This window comes from Cylas formicarius, unplaced genomic scaffold (genome assembly GCF_029955315.1).
Source record: "Cylas formicarius isolate icCylForm1 unplaced genomic scaffold, icCylForm1.1 PGA_scaffold_12__32_contigs__length_19106922, whole genome shotgun sequence".
NCBI lineage: Eukaryota > Metazoa > Arthropoda > Insecta > Coleoptera > Brentidae > Cylas > Cylas formicarius.
The window spans coordinates 11799681-11816109 of NW_026844225.1; the positions used below are offsets into that span (position 1 = coordinate 11799681).

The 16429-nt window shown below is 33.0% G+C and overlaps 1 protein-coding gene across 1 annotated transcript in view; it reads right to left on the bottom strand.

The window, feature by feature from the left end:
* LOC132695758 (zwei Ig domain protein zig-8-like) overlaps positions 1–16429 on the bottom strand; it is a 222017-nt gene that overhangs the window by 16709 nt on the left and 188879 nt on the right. The window contains exon 5 of the mRNA XM_060660214.1: positions 6177–6390. Within this exon, the coding sequence (XP_060516197.1) occupies positions 6177–6390 (214 nt within the window). The remainder of the gene's footprint in view (positions 1–6176; positions 6391–16429) is intronic.

A 16429-nucleotide genomic window follows, 5' to 3' on the forward strand; every position in this document is an offset into this window, starting at 1 on the left:
TAGACATTTCGGGAGGAATAACATCTGTTGAAGTATAAATGAAAGCAAGATGAGCATTTTCTTTCCCACTGTGCCATCACAAATCGTACCGACTATATCATATTTTTCCTAAATAATATCTTCATAGATAGAATTGCGTTCTTAATGGAATAACCAATAGACATATTCGATTCTGGTGTAATCACAATTTATACTGGATTACATACACACACGTACACACGCCATTCTGCAGAGATTCGTTTCTTTTGTTTAATCCTGAATCAATAATTAAGTTAATGTCTTTTCAGTAAAAAAAGCTTCAAAAGGAACACCTATTTTTTTTTTTGTTATTTTTAGACACCTAAAGTATATTTAAACCACAAATATTTGGTCATAAAAATTGCATACAACTCAAAATAATTTACAATATTTTAGTGTTTCGTCGAAAATGAAATATCATGAAAATTACTGAAAATTATTTATTGATTCGGTTAGAATTACCTGGCAAAACCTCAAAAGGTTCCAAAAGCATTTATTTTTACTATCAACTTTTTATATAAATTTTTTTAAAAAATTGCCCAAATATTAAAAATATACCAAAAAAATGTGGGGGGCAAATCAACAAGCACAAAACTTTTATGACCAAACGCCATTTATGGTCTAAATTTGATATCCATTTTGGAAATTATAAAAAAAAGTTTTGCAAAGCCCAACATTTTTAGACGCAGATTTATTAAGCGAAACTAACCAAAACTATATAACTCAGAAATAAGTTTTATGTATTATAATTTTTGTTATAATTCACTTCTTTTTTTTTTCAAAAAATGTAAAAATTTATATTAGCCGGACTTGTGATTGTTTGAATTACGCCTTGCTTTCTTTTAATACGAGACGCCACTGGCTCTGTGATTTGTCATTTAATGTTAATTTTTGCCCATATCCTGCACGTTATTGAAATTGTTTCAAAATTGGTAAACGTTCAATTCTTGTACGTGGTATGCAATATTTGCCTGTTTTAGATATTAAACATGGAGTTTGAATATCAGAAATAAATGAAGTACGGCTTTGACATTAAACGAAGACAATTAATTCTTTTGCTAATGAAAATTTAATGACTTCGAATTCATTGTACACCCTGGAGAATTTTCAATTTGAGGGCGTTGTACTGAAATGATTAATAAGCGTGTTTTTCGCACAAAATTCGCTTGCCAAAAAGGGGGTTTGATGTATTAATTTCGATGCAATGTTCGAGGTATGTTTGTTACTTTTAATGCAATTTTTCGTTTCCAGTTGAATTTAAATCTCCATTACCGTAATTTTTGACAACCCTTGCTATAAGGCAAGCAAAACTTATTATTCGCTTCAGATATTTTTCTATCTGACTCGAGTTTTAAAGTAAAATTGTTTCACCAGCAGAATATTCATTACCATTTGAAAGGCCTGAAATTTAAATGGCGTCTTTTAGAATATAAAATATTTTTAGAAACTAATGCAGAAACTGCATTTTCCGGAAACCTTGACTCAAATACTTTAAAAATGCATTTATTTTCCTTAGGAAATCTATGAATAAAACATCCCGGCGTTTTGGAGTTTGTAATTGTTTCAAACGTAAAATTGCACGAAGATTCATTTAATGCTTCGATAATATCTCTAATATCGTTATTTTGGAACATAATGTTTTAATTAATAGGAAGCGTTAATTTTCACGCACCGCATAACGTTTACAGCAATGTCGAGTTGTTTATAACCCTGTTACCATTTTAATTTTAATTAGTTACGATTAAGTTCTAGCGTTAATTAAGTCGACGGAATGATAATAATTTGAGAGCACATTTCGTAAATATTGTAGATATTTTCTTGCTAAAAAAAAATAGCGACGCAGTATCTCTTTTTTCTTTTCCAAAAGTCCCACGTACAATATAAGCTGTCGTACGTATCATGCTTTTTAATTTCTAATTTGGCCGTGGAGTAGCGCGGAGAGTGTATTTGCATTCCCTTTTTCGAATTTGTATTCTAATCAAGTTTTATTCTTTTATTCTGCGCGTATATGAGATAAAGCGGTCGATAACACGATCCAACTAGAAGCACGTGAGAAATATAAAGTTTCAAGTGAATGTTATTTTTATTTGAGAAATGTGCGCGTGCACCTCAACTATGTCAATTAACGTTGAATAATCCCGGAAATATCTTAAGTCGAATATTCTGCGCATATATTGAATTATTCGGCGAATATTCGATACATGCCCTCCGGTATATTAGCGCTGAAAGCAAAATTCGCATATCTTAAACATGGTAGTAGCGAGGAACATAAAATACCGGATATCTATAGTAGAGAATCGGAATTAAGATCTACCTTCACTATTCAATTTCATTTGAAATTTTTACTAGACAAATATCTAGAAGAAAACAGGAATCGAAAAAATTAAAAAATGTTTAAATGACATTTCATGGGAGAATTTCTACCTGTCAAATGATGTTGAAGAAATGGCCTCTCTTTTAATAAACAAACTTCAGTTACTGATTAATCCCCTAAAAAAATATCAGAGCAGAAGGTGGATTGGTTTAATAACGACATAAAGCAAATGAGAAATAAGTTAGCAGCGATAAAAACCGTTGCTGATACAACTAAAAAGCCAGATTATAAACTTATTTATAAATCTTTTCACAGCAATTACAAAAAAATAATCGTAAAATCAAAAAAAGAAGCGTGTGATAACTATATTAGTCGGTCTAATAATAAAGCCAGAAATATATGAAACATTATAGATTATGAAAGAAATTGTTATAAAAAAAGTGACCCATCAAGCACTCTTCCACCCAATGAATTTTTTACCAATGTTGCTGCTGATATTTTGGTCTATTTAACTGTCAACCTTGAAGTACAGAGTGAGTGCCTGAATAAAATCCCGAACATAACTTCATCTTTCTTCTTTCACTGGATGGCAGAGGACGATGTTTTAGGCTATGTCATTGCATTGAAAAAATCTAGTTCGTATGACTATTATGATAATAATAGTATTTTGAATGAGATTATCAACCGGATTGTAACAACTCTCACATTTTTATTTAACAAATGTATTGATAGTGGAACTTTTCCCGCGCAATTGACGGTCGCGAGGGTGCTTCCAGTATTTAAAAAAGGCAACACAAACTCTCCAAGTGATTTTCGACCCATATCAATAGTTCTCATATTTGGTAATGTCTTCGAGACACTTTTAAAAAATCAATTATCAGGATTTTTTCAAAAAACAAAATGCATTTGTGATTTTCTATTTGGTTTTAAGATCGGCTGCTCCACTGTGCAGGCGGTTCGCCGGGAGACGTGGCGGAGGGCCTGGAAAAGGGAGAATCGCCGGAAGTTGAATCCAGAAGAATCGTCTTCAATTTCTTTTTCTGTCATTTCTAAAATACCACCTATTTTAAATGCCCATCTAGGAACAAACCATAATTTTCAGGGTTCAAGGGTCGTTAACTTGGTTACAATTTTAAATACCCATAGCCACAGTGAATTCCTCAATTTCATCAATTATTTCTTGAAGATCAACGTCCGCTGAAGCAAAATATTTTTGGCATGTTTGTCCAAAATAGCTTGAAAGGTCTTACCTTTTATTTGTTATAAAAAGCTGCAGTTTAATCGGAACCAGTGTATGCATTAAAAGCAGGTAGACCATCAAATGCAATTGATGCAATTAAGATCATTGCCATTCCGTTTTTTACTTGGAGTCACAAGCTAAACTTTTTAATTTTATGCATGTTACCAAGTAAAATTATCAAAACATTTGTAAGCATGAAAAAACATTCTCGTATCCGTCTCTTCATGAAAACATTCGTAATCATTTTCTTTTTTTTATTACTCGATTTTGTTGAGTTGAGTTGTCACAAATATTTTTTCAGTTAGTTTGTCGAAAACTGTACCAAAATCTCTCTCTGTTTCAGAGTTTGAATTTACTTTCTTCAATTTTCGATTCAGTTCAAATATCTGAGATACTTCGTGAAAGCAAAGATTTTAACAAATGCATCAAAATTCTCATTGCAATTTTTTTAAAGCAGCTAATTTTTTATAACAAGCCGAGTGATAACCGTCAAACTGAGTTGAATTTTGGGTTAACTCAGCATTTTTAAATCATCTTAATCCTCGAAATGATAACTTTAAAGAACAATGTTTAGAAGATTTTTCATTAAAATTAATTACCAAATCCTTTTTTTACACAAAAACCACTTTTTCTTCGTCATTTTCAATTTTGGAAACAATAAAAAACGTGTTTGCAAACAGCTGCTTTGTAGTAAATTAATTTATTCTTGTTTGCGTAGGAACACGTTCACTTTCTCACAGGTGATGACGAGGAGTAATGTCTTGCAACCTTGTACTACAATATTTATGATAAATTTTTATTTTCAGACTAGTCCGGATTGGTTCACGAAAGAGTGCAACTATTAACATCAAGTTATTACCTGTTTGACCAAGTCTACGAGGTAATGGGGACCAAATAGAGGTAAGTGACAGTGGTGTTGCATATTGTGTATAGTATATACTTTTCACTGGAGTTAGTTTCGTGTGGTAGACACACCGGTGAAATAAAAAAAATACAATTTTTTTTAATAAACTTACTTTATTTGATAAAATGTCATTTTCATCCCGTTGACACTATGGTGAAAGTCGATTTTAGGTCGAATCTTAGGTTATTAGATATTAGCACCAGTGCAAAAACAACAGACTCTTTCAAAGCAATAATCGAAACGGGCATTCCTCCATAACTGACAAGCGGTCCAAGTGTTGGGAAATAATTAATTTCACCGTATAGGCTACGAGTTTTACTTAAATCATTTTTCAGTTTTGCGATTGACAAGCGATTTATTTGATTTAATTTCACTTTTTGATACGGACTGCATATATAGCTCCCATTTTTCCTCTCGTTGTTATATAGACGATCGGGAAATTTAATTAACGATTGGAATTGACATTCCGCGCAGCCACCAAAGAAAAAATTAATTTTTGCTGCGTTTGTGTTCACGTCAGATGTTGAAGTCACACCGGAGATCCGGAGAGATTTTAATATCAAGAAATTGTGAGAGTTAAAGAGTATAATATAATAAATCCTAAGGTTTTTAAAGTACAGCTTATCTATCGGATTAATTTCTTTATTTACGGATACAATACGAGTCATAAAATTACAATTAGAAGAAGTAGAAAGGCAATATTCTAAGCTAACTGCAAAAGTAGAAAGTGTAAAGTACGTCACTGTTACCTTATAACCTTACTAAGTTACTGTTTAAATTGTTTGGTGGTTTAGAGATTTCTATGGATTCTCGCCATTTTCTTTGGTAGAAAAATTGATTACATGCAAAAATTTGAATTTTATCGAATAAGCGTTGGTGTCCGGTTTCATAATTTTGTCCCGGAACTGCTGATACGATTATTTGTCGTAATCTTAACGCTCTTTCATGTTCTTTGAGCCTAGTTGAAAATTCTTCGTCCTGTTTCTCCAGTATTATTTTTTGCTGCATATGGTATGATCTTAGTATCTCAAACGAAACTTTGTCTTTGAAGGATCGAATATGAGAGAGATCTGGTTTTAACATTATATTTCTTTTGATAAAAAAAAAGGATCAAGTTTTTCCGTTTAGAGTAATCGAATATTTCATAAATATATACATAGATATACTCATATATCTGAGTCTGAGTCGCTCACCATCCGTAGATGAATGTATCAAATATTTACGCATTTCACCACGCTATGCACACTCAAGATTATCCCATCGTAAGAAGCGTAAATTAAAACATACACTTCTCCATGTCCCTTTGCTCTGTACCTGTACAGGAAGTTTAAATTATCTGCTGAGAATACCGTGAGACTAGGGACCTTTTTCAGGAGCTAGGCTCATGGTTTTTTTCATTATTCTCTAGCACCTTTTGCAAATGTTATCGTGTACAAAGACTAATAATTATATTTAGTAACATTATAAGTATTATATTGCCCATACCACCAAAATTGTTTTCGAAACATCATCAATCAGTCGAGCGAGGCTAAACGATGGCAGTAGTTTCGAAACATGTTCGTTTAAATTCTTTTCTCAGATTACTAAACTTCCCCCCTGCGAATCAAAAACAAGGAGTACAGAGTCCCAGTAAAATTTACATCCTGGAGGTCGCATATAGTTCCCGTGGAGACTTTTTGTAAATAGCGTTTGGGACTTACCAGTGATCTTGAGGTATATCCTCTTAATTTTCGGCGGATGGGTTGCAACCTGACATTCGTACATGCCGTCGTCTCTTCGAGTAACGTAGGATATTTGCAAACGATAGTTATTCGGGTAACGGAAAGCTAAATGGATCCGTTCGTCTTTGCTGTAAGCGTTTCGACCGACGGTTAGAAGATTAATTGACTGATTTCTTTGATGGGTCCACGTCACCTGTAATAAATTCCGTTCTAAATGAGACGAATAAAACTTGAAGGCTTCAAGGTGTTGAGAGCTAAACCTAGCAGAACAGTTCAACTGATCCCACGGTCATAAATTGCTTCAAAATATATTAAAATAGTACTTTTTTTTATCATTTATATTAATGAATAACTGTCAATGCCAAGTACATATTAGAAGTCATATATATTATTGAATTGAATTACTAGTGTACAAGCAAATGATATGATTGAGTTGAGGCACTGAAGAATACCTGGCCAAGATGTCATTTTGAAACATAATATATTATTTTATCATGTTCTATTCTTGTCCTATAATGATTGTATTCATTTCAAATTTTGTATGGCTTTAAATAAATTATATATTTTATCTATATATATTATTATAAATAATACTTGTTTATATCAAATATTGACAAGTATCTCGAGTACCGACAATGGTATTGCTGTATGGTCAGTGTTTAATGACAGGATAATAATAAGCAAGCAACAAAAATAGTACCGTTAGATTTTTTAGATTTAAAAGAGGGACATCAATCTGGAAATTGTGAAGATGTTACGAGGTTAGCGCCAAAATTTCCCGACCTGACATACATGCAGCTCCAGTATCACGATAAAGCTTTGTCTTCTTTGAAATTTATATATTAGTAGGCTGCGAAAAAAAAATTGAAGTCTTGCGTCAAATAATTTTTTATTGACAGCATTTTAAACAAGACTTGTCCGAAAAAATGTCGCAAATAACGCAAATTGAGTATAGAGCAGTCATAAAGTTTTTGGCAAAAGAAGGGTTAGCGCCTAAAGTTATTAAAGAAAGGCTGGATGGTGTGTACGGCCAAAGTTATCCTTCGTATTCTGTAGTGAAAGAATGGGCAAAACGTTTTCGAATGGGGCAGAAGTCCCTTGAAGATGATACAAGAACTGGTCGACCAGAGGTCATAACGGAAGAGGTGGTATTGAGTGATCGACGTTTAAACTTCAAGGAAATATCAGAAATTACTAGGCTTTCTGATACAAGTGTTTGTCGAATCCTGCATGATCATTTAGGTATGCATAAGGTTAGTGCGAGATGGGTTCCTAAAAACCTTTCGGCTATTCAAAAACAACACCGTGTCGAGTGTACGCGGTCTTTTTTGGAACTCTGTGGGTCGGAACCGAAGCCTGTAATACAAAATATTGTGACGGGAGATGAAACTATGATTCTCTATTATTTCCCTCTATCGAAAAAAGAATCAATGGAGTGGCGTCGTAAGGGTGAAACACCTCCAAGAAAATTCAGAGTCTGCCAGTCAACAAAAAAGGTGATGGCCACGATCTTTTGGGATTGTAAAAGAATTCTTTAGATAGATTTTAAAGAAACTAATACCACTGTCAGTGGGAAATATTACGCAACATTATTACATAAATTGCGAGACTGCATACGTGTAAAACGTCGAGGAAAACTGATCAGAGGCGTGCATCTATTGATGATAATGCACGATAATGCACCTGTCCATACTGCTGGTGTTGCACAAGCTGCCATTTTAGACTGTGGGTTTCAACAAATAGATCATCCTCCCTATGGTACAGATATGGCCACCAGCGACTATTATTTGTTTGGATATTTGAAAAAGGACTTACGTGGACGGCGAAGTTCAGTTAAAAGGGGCTTGTTTAGGTCATTTTGCAGACAAACCAAAAGAATATATTTTTTAAAGGGATTGAGTTGTTAATAAAGAGACGTAATAAGTGTATTGAAGTAATCCCCCTTATATTGAAAAATAATAAAAAATTGTTACTCTACTTTGTTTATTTCATATTAAGGCCGGGAAATTTTGGCGCTGCCCTCGTAATACGCGTTTAAATATCGCAAAAGGGACTAAGATATCCGGCATTAAGGCGGATATTTTAATGTAGGTCAACGAAGTGAGTTGCGAAAGATAAATGACGAAAACTGGACACTGGACTTGTTTGTACCACAAAAACCTGGTCTAACCCTCGAATGGGCGTGAGGCTTCTTTGAGATTTGTTTCAAGGCTCTCTTCTTGTTAGTTTAAGGATGCCGGTTTCGAGTTTCACTTGCTGGAAATGCCGCGGGGTCCATTATGTTTGAAATCTTATCGCATGTCTAATGTTTTTAGTAACACAAGTTTCGACATTAGGGTCCATGGAATCCTTATTCAACTTTCATTGCGCTTTTTCTGATATATTATCTTAACGTGCTTAATAAACAAAATGAATATCGCCTTGGTAAAATCGCATACTTTTAATCTTCAGGTCTTAGTCTCAATGCGCTTAATTAGACAAAATGCATATGAAATGAAACGCGATTATTGTTTTATTTTCAGGGGTTTGCTCTCGCTACGTTTTGGAAATTCTAGTCACAGATCGTGATCCGTGTTTTCGATGCTAGGTGACAAGGGCCTGCCCTTAAACTGCCAATAAAGCACTCGTGTCTTATCGGCGAGTTAGGGATTCAGTGTAAAGTACGCAGAACATAAGATCCTGCGATATATTCTTGCAGGGAAAAACGTTTGATGGTCGGAATTCGTTCATCACAAAGCAGAGCATTGTGAATAAGTGGCGAAGATGAACTTTTTCAGTAAGTTGCCACTTTGAATGAAAATTACTTGATTGGTAATCTTTTTTTTACGTCGTTGCAGAATTAAACGCGTCGCGTCCTTCTGATACGAGGGTTACCTTTTATATTTCGGGATTTGTAATAAAAAACTATAAAATACCGACAAATATGACTTTATTGTCTCTCAAAATATTCACAATCTGATGATCAATACACTTTTGCATTCGATAAAACCAATCATCAAAGCACTTTTCCCACATCGATTCGTTCACCTCCAAAACATGCTTTTTAAACGCATCAATCGCTCCTTCTGGTGTCAAAAATCGTTGCCCACGTAATTTATTCTTAATGTATGGGAATAAAAAGAAGTCATTAGGTGCTAAATCAGGACTATATAGAGGATGGCTCACGAAATCAACGTTTTTGCTCAAAAAGTTCTTGGTTTACGCTGATTGGCGAGAGCTGGCATTGTCGTCATTTCTTCGAAGACTTTAGGCAAAACACACGGTTGTGTACCATTCAGAATTGACTGTTTTACTTTTCACCAAAGAAATAGTTGCAACGTGGCTAGTTTTCCTGAAAAAACAAGCTACCATTTGTTTCAAGGTACTTCTAAAAGATCCACACAGTCGACTGCTGCCTACTATCAGGTTCATATGGATAGATCCATGATTTATCGCCCGTCACGATATCACAGACGTGTTTGGAAGCACCGTGATTAGCATTTTCTTCAACCAATCAACACGAGCCTTTTTTTGAGCTGATGTCAAATCGTGTGGAATCCAACGAGAACATTTTTTTAGCGGCAAAATTGCATGTATGCTGATCCAACTAATGCCCAAAGATACCTCAATCTCATGGTAAGTCACATGACGATTCTGCAATATCAGTTTCCGCACTGCATCAATGTTTTCTTTGGACAACCACAGATTTTGGACCACCTTCACGAAATTCATCCTTAAAAAAAACACACGACTAAAGTCTGAAAACCAAAAAGTCGAATTAAGTTCATCGATGTATTGTTGTTGAGTTAGTCCACGTCTAAAACTGTAAAAAAATAATGCACGAAAATGATCACAAAAAACACAAACATCACTCTTTCGCCAAAACCTAACTGAGTAAAGCTAACCTCAAAATGTCAAACTTCTCTATAAAAACGTTAGTCGCCAGATGGCAGGACTAGTTTAAGAAAATCTCGAAATATAAAAGGCAGCCGTCGTACACTTACCGGTTAGTAACCAGGACAAGGTGCTTAATTTTTTGCAAATTGGTTTCTGTACTTCTTTACTGCGGTACATTAGTGTTGCGAACGAAAGTAATAATAAATAATGAGTTTTACAGTTGTAATTCAGTGGATATAAAAATCGAGTTAGGTCCAAATTTGACTCGCCGCAAAACAAGGGTTGTGAATGAATTTTTTTTTTGTCTTGTAATCTTTTTTTTTACGTTAGAGTTCATCCTAATCAATCCTAAAAGTTGCATTAAAGTAAGCACGCAAGCCTTTTCATTTTTTATCCGTGTAAGGGATTTCATGTTTTTATGTTTTAGAGAACTTAAAATGAGAATAGTGCTTCATTTTTATTGTTTATTAAGATATATAAAAAGGAATATAGTGAATTTTGTGCGGATTGAACAATTGAGCTTAAAAATTTATTGAGGATTAATGAACAAAAAACCAAACCAAAACTGGCAACGTCTATCTGCACTATATTTGGAGAGCTGGCTATTGATTTACCAAAAGGTTCTTCAGCACTGTAGACCTAAATTTGTGCGATCAGTTTCTGTTTTCCTCTTATAGATACAATAAAAGCAAATAAATAGGAATTCAAAACAAAAATTCAATAGCATCTAAAAGAAGTAAACTTACTGCAACGAGAGGCAGCTTTAGTCAATGTTAATGAAGTGTAGCAATATCCTGAGTGGCTTTTAAAAATCATTGAAGATGTGCATTTTAAAATTTTTGACCCTAGACTATTATTTTGGAAGAAACTTATATTTTTATTAAAAGAGAAAATTTCAGCTGAATTTGACGCAGTCTGACACTTCTGGTTTGATCAAGTACCTCTGGGGATGGTTTGCTTTAACTTTTCTGAACTATTATGCCAATTCTGGCAAGACTATATATTTGCAGCTTATACAGTAATAATAACAATCTGTTGATGAACAATTAAATAATTGACTTAAATAAATCCTTGTTGGGAAAACGACTCAAAGAGAATTTGAGAAATTTCCGATTTAGGAAAAAGAATTTGATGCAGGATGATGCCTGAGGAAGATGTTTCTGAACTTAGTTGAATTAATTAAAGCGGATCCTATAAGGGCGAGTCGTTTGAAAAATAAACAAGAAGAAAATAAATTGTCTGTTAGTTTTGGTTAGTGTGTATGATTTTAAAATATATATTTAATATGCAACTATAATATTTATATACAGAAAATTGTGATTAATAATTTTGTCTATTCCTATATTCATGTAATAAAGGTTTTTGCTTCAACATTCCAATTTGAAGTGACAGCATAAAACGACTTAAAAAAAAATGTTATCCTTTCCGAGTTTTATTTTCAAACTGTTACATACATATTTAATCTAACTAAGGCAAAATATTTCATTCGTAAATCAGCGGCGCCGGACGTGGCCCTTTCGAGGTCTGTCCGTATGCCCTCAAAGGACACTTTTTTTTTGTTGTTCCGGAATACGCCCTCTTTACAATGGGGCAGTGGCGTTCGTTGTTATTTTCATCAAACCCCTTAAGGCTTAAAACTTCGCCGCCGTCGATGTGCTACCGTCGTCTTAAATTAGAAGTGCAAATAAAAATTAAATAAATCGCTAGCGCGTCCGGTGTTGGGGTGGCGACGGGAGATACTAACATTGGAGGTTATTAAGACTTTTTGTCAATTATAAGTATTTACATAACTTTAGGGGAGGTTAAAATGAAGTAGGGGACTTGGTATGTCTCGAGTCATTCTTCAAAGCTCCCTGGAGTCTTCCTGTCTAACCAAGCAAACGAATCAAGGACAAGAGAACATGGGCGACGTTGCCGCAGAGAATAGGTAGTGGTTAAACGTAATAGTTTAGTTAGAATTGAGCTCTTGATAGTGAACCTGATGTAAACTGGAATGATAACCGTTTGATAGCAAAGTGCTCTTTTTTCGTTGCTCGTTTGATGAGAGAATGGGCTGTACTCTTCGTTTAATTAGTTCATTTACCGATCAAATTCTTACTGAAATTATTTACGTATTTTTTTTTATATGATCACACAATTTTTGGCCTTAAATATTTGTAAAAAATAAATTTATAATAATGTATCCTCATAAAAAATCAACGAAACGGGTGCTTAACAAGTGATATACTAAAAAATTCAAGGTTTTGCCGTTTAAAAACAATGTATTGAATTTTTTAATAGCATTTCAAATGCACACGTATTTACCAAAAAAAATATTTCTTGATAAAGAAAAAATTTTAATTTTTCTTTTTAAATATTTGTGACTAAATCAAAAGGTAAAGAACACGAAATACTGATTTGAAATATACGTTATCGTGTCATACAAATGAAACAAGTTAACAATCTTTGCTATTATATGAAAATACTTTAATATATTTTATTCGATGAGGAATTATTTATATATAATGTACAATAGGTGGAAATGCCTCACTTATAAAAACAAACTTTCTTTCGTTGGATATATACATAAGTGCAAGGATTTACCATTAAAAAACGTACCAAATGATTTACCCAAGAAAAATCCAAACAGGTAGAAAAATTTTAAAATGATATATTTTTATTTTACTTATCTGCCTTTAGTCTCTCTCTAAATCAAATTTGCCTCACAAATTCGATATTGACTTTATGACTGGACGAACTATTACAGTGTTCAGATCAATTTCAGTTTCCTGATCTTTGCAGCATCGTTGGAAAAAGTGATTAGGTGGAATATGCGTTATGAGCTGCTTATACTTGCTCCAACTAGATGCTATCTTTTTAGTTTATATAGTTAATTTTGTCTTTTCTCTTATTAAAGAGGCAGGTGGTCTAGATTGTAAGGTTGTCCGGGCAAGTTTCAATTTGTGAAATGATGAATTAGTGAATAAGAAACACAGCAACTGCTAAAGTGATGAAAAACTGGAAGTATTAAAAGTTCGATATTTTTTATATCGATCTTAGGGTCATTGCGCAATTTGTAATTATCCTAACGCGATTAACTAAGAAAATATTTGAATGGACGATAAAACGTATGAAATTAAAAGCTCCGATGTTTTTCATTTCAAACTTTCTGCGCGACAACTAGACGTTTATTTCATTTGGTTTTTAATAGTATCATTCGGTGAACTTTTATCTCCGCATGCAAACTTTATACCCATTTTTACATATTTCTGCATTAATAGATAAAACCGCCATTTTACAGATGAAAGATACTGTTGGAAACAAAGTCCGCACATGGGATTGCGGCAAATACCGCTCAACTTTGATAAGGTTAAACTCTAATACGTGTCTCCGTGCGTTTTCTCGGACGTCTGCAATTGGCGCATTTAATGGAAGGTATTTTTATTTAAACAAATATATCGGTTGTCTTACGAATTAGACGAGAATTTACCCCGAAAAAAGTGCTTTAAATGCAATTCTTTTAATCAAATGACACTTCTATATGTATATATATATATATATATATATATATATATATATATATATATATATATATATATATATATATATATATATATATATATATATATATATATATATATATATATATATATATATGTATATATGTTTTGCAAAAATAATTAAATCTTAATTTTTAATTAAAAAAAAAGAATAGAAAACCAGTAAATTTTCCGAACGAATGGGGGGTGGAAAATTGGTAAAACGAAATCTCGTCGAAATGATATTTTTCCAAAATGGCAATTTAAAATAAGCGCGATATAATGTCCGAACGCAAAAACGACATGATTGAAATGGAAAAAAAAATGAGGCAAATAAAGCCTGGGATCCGGTTGATCTAATTTTCCAACATTTGCAAACAAATTTGAACAATTGCTTTGCGGGGAATTACGTGGAAATCATCGATGCCCTTTTTCACTTTTCCCGTCGAACTACAACGGTAACAACAAAATAAATATTCGATGTTTGGTTCCAAATGGACCGTTGTTTTTTGTATGGTGATTTTTCTTTTTTGCTTTTTTTGGGTTTCCGGGCCGCTGCTGCGCCAAATATTGTGTCACTGGATTTGATTTTCCAATTTATTAATAACAATAATAATAGTCTTTATTGAGAATTGAGATATGGGATATACATAATAAGCAGTATGCAATACTGAATTCTCAAAGGGCGAAGTCTAGCTGACTAAGTCAGCTTTAACTCAACACAATTATTCTATATATCATACACCTTTATGACAATCCAATGTGTAACAAAAGAACCCGTAGTAATGAAAAAAATAAAATATAAACAAAAGAAAAAAAAAGTAAGTAAATATAGGACGGCAATGTTTGAGCGTAGTTTTACCTTTAACATTGCCCTATTTAACTCACTCAGATGCATTCCAGGCATTGTCTGTCTCGAATTTTAAACGAAAATATAAAAATTATATTTGGCATGCATAGCTTCTAGTTTGTTTTTATTTATTTATATAAGTTTTTCTAAATTACTTGCTTAGATCACTCTTAGTTTTTTCATTTTTTTTATATATTATAGGTACACGTCTTGGCCTAGGTTAAGTTTATAAATTAAAAGGTCTAAATATTGTTAGTTGAGCTATCGATATTTTTTATGTTGTGTTCCGGTGGAGTAACTTGAATTAATTTTCAAATTGCAACTATCAAAAATAATAATTTAAAATTAATTAATTAATGGTTTAATAACGATATACATTCCAGAATACTCTTACTAGATGTTGACATTAAAACCTAGTTTCCATTTATATAAATTTCTGTCGGCGATTAATTTGGACGCTATGAGAGTTTTAACGGTGGTTAAAACTAAGGTCAAAAATGTGTTCTAATGGTGGATTTTCAGAATTCCGCGGTCCAGATTAGATGAAATAAACTTGACGTCCTAATTGGCCTGACGCTCCAGCAAATTGCACGGTTCATTAATTTACTGACATTCTTGGGTGGAAATTCAGCAGAATGCGACTTTTTGTTGATGGAAATCAATTTTCCGAGTGGCTTTAGAAACCTGACTAAAATAAACGCATCTTTATATTAAAACGCGGATTGTTTTTTGGCATTGAATGTATTATATTGTTCGGCGGCTTAAACCAACTAACCATTCAAATTACACTGTTGTTGTTTGTTCAAGAAAAGCAGACTGAATAAAAGTGCTTTTTGAATATTAACCAAACAAGTTTTTGGGTAATATTCAACCGTTTTAATAATAAATCACAAAATGTTGCCTCTAAAATTTTTGCTAGGCAACTATAAATTATCACCCATCCCTGTAGGACTGCATTGAGCAATAGTGTAAGAGTAGCGGTTTCGTTTACTGTCCCTTCAGGTCTCATTTTCTAGAAAAACTTGTTAAGATTATATCCTCCAGTTTCCACGGATAATTTCATTTATAAATTCAATCTCATTCGTATCGTACTCAATTTAGGCCACAATATCTCATCCCTAAAGTTATCAACATCCTCTCAAACATTTCAAAATGTCGAGATCTACCCCCACATTTTATTACTCTCATCGAAAAATGCTTATGGTATTTATCGCGTGAAGTCACTGATTGTTCAGTTCTCTCTGTCATCGCCAGATTTTTGCCTTGCCCATTTTTCCTGAAAATATTTTATCCTCTTGTACAATTTTTTTCAAAAGTATTATAACAATATACACATTTAAATTAGAATATTTTTTAAGGATCAACATTTTATATGAAATTTCTAAACTAACCAAATCAATTGCCCAAATTTTTAGACATTTCAAATAAGAAAATCCATAACGGTTTATTTTTAGAAAAATGTTTAATAGGACTTTCAACATACTTTTTGAAACTAATTAGTTTTGTGTTATAAAATCTTAAAGGTGAAGATTTGTATCGTCTTTATTAAGCCAAATAGAAATCCAGTTTGTCAGAATAAAAATCGGAAGGAAAAAACAAGTTTAGAGGCTTGTGAAAATTTGTTTATCGATCCAGACGGGTAAACGTTTTTTTTTGAACCGCGATAGCCTTGATTCCAAAAAAGACCAACTCTAAAAAGAGCATTATTTTCGAAACTTCTTGTTCGGCAATTTGATTAAATCTCGAAATGTATGGAAACTTTTAAAAAGGAGCCCACGACTTCGGAGCTTCAACGAAAGTCAAAAGTTAGCGGATAATTTCGAGTGTTAAACTCTCGGCCTTTATAAATTTTGCAACTACATAGTAATTTTCTAGGGAATTTCATTATAAATTTCTTGCTATAAATTTTGTCGTTAACTATTTTTATTAACACAGGAAGGGTTCGTTAATAAATTAGAGACATCATTGTTCCTCAGAGTTTCTAATAT